At 37.1% G+C, this 5,966-nt stretch overlaps 1 protein-coding gene across 1 annotated transcript; it reads left to right on the top strand.

Annotated features, from left to right (window-relative positions):
• Positions 1–984: 984 nt before the first annotated feature.
• Positions 985–4,669, top strand: RB195_003401 (uncharacterized protein; the record flags this gene model as incomplete). Its single annotated transcript, XM_064201042.1, has 9 exons — positions 985–1,154; positions 1,740–1,927; positions 2,306–2,402; positions 2,478–2,583; positions 2,645–2,774; positions 2,879–3,067; positions 3,212–3,383; positions 3,448–3,583; positions 4,448–4,669. 9 exons carry the CDS (start codon positions 985–987, stop codon positions 4,667–4,669), a joined length of 1,410 nt encoding a protein of 469 aa, XP_064056923.1.
• Positions 4,670–5,966: the final 1,297 nt, after the last annotated feature.

The following is a 5,966-nucleotide window of genomic DNA, read 5'->3' as shown; positions in this document are numbered from 1 at the left end:
CGCCTCAATTCTCCTTAAACAATTCTTCTTCTGTAGTCGCAGAGAAATTCCACACGTTCACACTTTAACATCATAATAATAGGTGGTAAATATGTGTGCAAATTTTATATGAATTGCCTACCGGGATTTTTGTGTACGGTTCCGCCCAATCGGTTCAAATTTCGAGTTTAGCGAAGAGTTCTGCGTAACATTTTAAAGAGGTGAACATTTGTTGCAGACGAATGGAACCGAAACCGTTTTTAACGTTTCGTCTGTGAACGTCGTTCATTTCGTTGAGGCAGTATAAAATACGAAAACAGTACTAGTCTATCAGAATTTCCGTCGCGTTTTCCATCATTTCCCATTGTTCCAGAAAATGGTGAAATTTTTGAGATTTCATTATTCTTAGGTCTTTTCTCCTTATTATCAATACGAGTCGAGTTTCTAGTTTCTATCCTTAGGCATAAGGAGAAATTTTACTAAAGCATGAATTTATTCTATATTTGAAATGTAACATTTAATGCGATTTTTCTGAATACATAAGTTCACTTGTGTGAAAAATAAGTTCCTTTTCCAAAACCAATAAAGGTCCCATCATCATCGGGTATCGTTACCCATAGTCGATGATGGGACCCTTATTGGTTTTGGAAGTGTTTCAGTAGAAAACAGCCTAGAAACAGTGCCAACATTTCTTCTTTAACAATACTTCTATAAACTTCAACATCCATTTTTATTAAGCACTAGCATCCTCGCAGTTATAAAGCAGATCCTTTTCCAAACCATGTCCTCCCAGGATTTTCTCCTTAACTAACAGGATATTTTTTCCTTTCGAAGAAAAGACCCATGCTGACTTAGTTCTTTTTTCTTGGAATTATCTCTAATCATTGTCTTTTTTCCGCGAAAACTGATCTTTTGCTACCTGAAATCTCTCGTAAACAAGAATCTTTGTACTTACAAAACGTTCACCAAACACCTCTTCAGATTGTTTTCCACTGAAAAAAAGAAATGGAATTGACTCCACGACGACATGAGCTATTATCGGTTTATATGCTCGGATTTGGCACACTATTTCTTTATCTAGGATATTTCACACAATGCTTTATTTCGGAGTCGGTTATCCATTCGGTCCACACGAAAGATCCACAGCGAATATCAGCATTTGCTGGATATTATGGGTGAGTCGTAAGAACTAGCTTAAGGAAAGGAAAACTGAAAAAGAATACCGGGTTCACAGTGTTTCTTTCTCTTTGTCTGTGGTATAAAAAAAATCCAATGGGAAACCAATGCGAGAAAACTCGTCCAAGTTCTTGATGAAAATAATTTCATTAAGTAGAAACGATCTCAACTGACTTTCTCTGCACGAAAAAGTCATTTGAAATGTTGTTTTTCTAAAGTCTTTAAGGAGATTACACCAAAATATAAAATATAGAATAAAATAAAATAAATGGAATGAAATATAAAGAGAAAAGTATAGAAAAAAAATTAAAAGAGAAAAGTTCTTATTCCAATGCCATTTACGATTTACACCAGCAAGTTTCATCGGAAATTTATATTTATTTAGATTACCGTGTCATTCAAAGTTTAGTTACTCAAAACGAAAAAAAAAATCCCAAGAGAAAGGAGAAACGCTCTCACACTCAGTTCACAGTAATCTTCGAAATCCATGACTTCCGAAAGAGCACTGAATTTCTATGGTGCTAAAATCAAAATTATTGAACAGAAATTAAGAACTTTAATTAAATTTCGCCTTTTTTTTCCAGGCAAGCCTTCCATTATTCTGCATTCGCGATTTCGAGTTTGTTCTCCGCTGGTCTACAACATTATTTCGCATCAAAATGGATTCTTGTCATATCTACCGTAATATTCGCTGTCTATTATCTAGGGTTTTTCTACATCAACTCATATTATTTCTACTTTTCGCAAGTCCTTATGGGTTTTGCGTATTCATGTAAGTTTTTGTTTTCTTGAGGAAAGAAATTATGCCACTTGGATGGAAGACAGATCCTAATCATGATTTTCATTCCCATCCTACTTCGATTTACTATTACCTCAGCAAACACTTGAAATCCGAGGGAAATATTGAAGGAATAAAGAATGAAATAATTTAGAATTTAGTAGAATAATTCGAATAACGATCGGAAGCACAGAGTCTCTCCTGACACATAACCCCTAACTAGGCTCTCCACGACTCTTTCTTCCATCTCTCTTTCTTTAAAAAAAAAAACCTAAAATTAGTTTGCTTCGATAGTATTTTCTACCGAAACTTCATCACAATCCGTAAATCTATCAGAATGGTGAAATTATCCTCTATTCTCAATATCTTAAGTGTACAACAATGGAGAAGGCGCTTACATGGCTGAACATTCGTCAAGGCGTACGATAGAATCAAATACAGGCATCGAAACCGCTGTTGGGCATAGTAGGTGAGAACTTCTAAACTAATTCCTGAAAACATAACACATAGTAAATGAATTTTTTTGCTATTGAAAAATTTTCAGTATGTTTATCGGTGGAATGGTGCTTGTACTGATTTTCTATCTAATTCCCCAGGATGCTAGCGAGGTCGCATCGCATTATCGTAGTTTTTCTGAGCAACATATTCAGGTAAATTTCCAGAAATCTACTGGTGAAATACGTTTTTGTGATCGAATAAAATTCGATTCAGGTCATCTATGGAATGTTTTTTGCTGTTACTTTAATAGCAGCTGTAATGTTTGCTCTACTTCCGACAAAGCAATACGATAGTATTGCTAGTAATTCACCTAGGATTATTCCTAACTTTAAAACACATATGAGTAAGTAATTGTTTGTTAGAAAAATAAATAAATAAAGTGGAATTCTTAATTTTTTGTAGACTCTACGGATATTGCTTTTCTCCTGAAATTTCTCTTCTTTTCAGAGAATCTTGGAAAAGCGTTTATACATCCGAACATGATCCTTTTGAGTTTCACCTTCTTATACATGGGTTTCCTGGTCTCGTTTTTCCTTGGCATCTATCCAACAACGCTTTCCTTCACTGCATCACTTGTGCATGATGTTTACATTGTCGCACTGTACAGCTTTTTCGTTGGATTAGCCGAATTGTCAGGTAATTCAAAGAAACGAAGTGATTATAGAAAACAATTTTTTTTTGTATATAAATATTTCTGGAAAAAAAATAGTCATTGTAGGCGCTAATTGTCACGAAGCAAAGAAATACTGTCACAATTAATTTTCTCCCATTTTTTTCCAGGAGGTGTCCTAATCCGTCCACTCATCAAGAAAATCGTCAACCACAAACTACAAGTGGTTATGATCGTTCACGTTCTGGTCGTTGTAGCAGCGATGGCGCTCTTCCAACTTTCCACCCCGGAACGATCCACGATCGAACCAAACGATGAAAGCTCGTTGTTCCTTCAACCAAAGTAAGAATTGCTCTTAACGTTTCTTGGATTTCACGGATTTTTCCCTCAAAACATCCGTGTTCAGTCGTTACTTGGCTTGTGCTGTCGGTTATCTGATTGGAATGGGCGATTTCACGCTGACCATGGCACGAGTGATCATATGTCAAATGGCGGTGCCAAAACATCGTAATGAGGTCTTTTCGCTTACAAGGATTTATCAGGTTAGAAATATTTACTAATATCAGAAAACTACTTTGGTTTCTTCTTTCTAAGCTGAAAATCAATAATTATTTGAAAAAATAAGGTTCAAAAAGGGAGCCGCAGAAACTTTTTTCTGCATTTTTCCGTCTATCGTTTCTTACTGAGCATGATCGATCGGATCGTAGAGCAAACACCTGTGAATCTTGTCCACAAACCATAAGAATATCACGCCAAACGTTCACATTTCGAGAACCACACATGCCCTTCGAAAAAAATCAGCTAAAACTACTTTCAGCAGAATTTTGTTGTTTTATAACTCGCCAAAGACCCTTCATATAATCCGCCTAAGACTTTTATGGTTTCCTAAGCCCACCCTATATGGTCGGTGCCGATCACTTCAAAGAAGTTGGTATTGGAAGCCGAAAGAGCTGAGGATATGTGTGTTTGTGTGTGGAAAGGAGGTGAAGGTGCGAGTTGCGGCAGACGCGTTGCGTCCGCCTGGGTGAACAGATTAGACGCTGACTATAACTAGGACAAATCCTGGGATGTAGATCGGGAATAAATAGTTAGATGGTATTTTATGAATGATAAATGAATGATTTCGAACGGATGAAAGTGAACGTACGAATGAAGGAGGGAATTTCACATAACAAGTTGAAAAAACGAACAATTCTCGTATTTTTCCCTCAATGACCCATCAGTTCACAGGTAAGGTAGGTGGAAATTGACCGTGAAGAAAATCTAACACTTTTTTAATCCTATAAAGGATGTTCTTAATGTTTTTAAACGGGTGAACTCTGGATCAACTATCTCCACAGGTCTTATGATTTAATTTTTTCTTCCTGAACATCCCTGCAACAAGTATTCTCAACCACAATTTTTAGTGCATCTCATCATGTATTGTGCTGTTTCTGTCTTCATACATGACGGTCACTTACTGGACAACAGTGATGCTCGTTGGAATGGTTGTTGGTGTGACGACGTTCCTAATTGTCGTCACAAACACTTCGTCGAAGAACGTCATCTCACCATTGAAGAAATATGTCGTTCCAAAACTCAGCAGTCAATCGTCAAAAGCGATCTGCTATACGATTCATAATCCATAGAAATACGGATTCGGGCTAGGATATTTCATCCGAACGACGTTACTTTATTTTATTTCGTTGTTCATCTGCCCTTTCAAGTGATGGTACTTAGCGATGTATGCGAACGAGGAAAGAAAAACAAGAAAAATCCGCAACAATCGAATTCCCTTCAACTTAAAGCGTTCTTTTTCAATCGATCAAACAGAGATAGCTTAGCTTTGCTACAGTTCGTCAAGATTATCTCGTAGGAAAATAATCGCCTTCCTTTTTAAAGTAAGGAGTAAAATAAACACGCTGCAAGCGCCACTTCGGATGCTGAAAAAGGTTCACAAAGCACGCTCAGAGTATATTTACTCATATTTAGCCGACAAAAAATTCTTAAATTCACGATTTCGGTTGATCACATCTTCGTATGATATGGATCTACGAATTTGATGTGAAACATGAAACTAATCGCATTAGTAGGATGTCTTACAATTACGTGCTTCGTCTGAAGAAGATACCACTTCAGCACCTATTCCTAAGTTTTCCACCAAAGACGCTGGTGGCGCAGTAGGCGTAAGAGGGTGCGTTCGAAGTGGCGCTGTGCAGACGCGGAACCCTCACTTATTTCAATCAGACTGCAGAGATGGATAACGGTCTAAAAATCCAGAAGACCTAGTTCTAAAAATTGTTTGTGGATTGCAACTGATGTGATTGTTTCTGCAGTACTCTAGTCCTTTCTGGTTCAAGCCGGTCGCAACGACCATAGCTCCACAGCGCGCCGCAGATTCCAATAGGGTCCCACGAGCGCAACTGCACTGGTCTTACGGTCTTTTGACACAGCTTTTCCATAGTTTAAGCAATTGCACAGCTTTCGTCAATTGCACAGAGTACGGTACCGGGTAGTTTCTTGTATTCCAGAACCTCCAGGTCACAGTATCCATAATTTATATCGAAAGGGCTGCACTCATGTTTAAGAAATCATTCGGACAGGTGACGTTTTGTTACTATTAAAGTTTTTTCTATTTATTATTTCTAGTGTTTTCATGTAATCGTTTGTCCCACTATGACGAGGATTGTTGTCCATATTTTTCATTTTTTTCCTGCACCATTGTTCATGTTTACTTTTTGGTATTTGTCTTAAGTATTGTATAGTATCTTAGCGTAACTATGTCTTAGTATTGTTAGGAATCCTGTAACGCATTGACAGCCATTATTTCTTCTTCTCAGCTATTCTATTCATTTAGAAAGCAAATAATTGTAAAATGTAGTCTTGAGCTTTCTGTAGAAAATGATACCGGTTCAGATTGTGTAGTAGAGTCAAAACGACATGAAG

This window comes from Necator americanus, chromosome IV, assembly GCF_031761385.1.
Source record: "Necator americanus strain Aroian chromosome IV, whole genome shotgun sequence".
NCBI classification, from domain to species: Eukaryota; Metazoa; Nematoda; class Chromadorea; order Rhabditida; family Ancylostomatidae; genus Necator; species Necator americanus.
The sequence above is the reverse complement of the archived record's forward strand: the minus strand, read 5'-3'. Positions and strand labels throughout refer to the sequence as shown.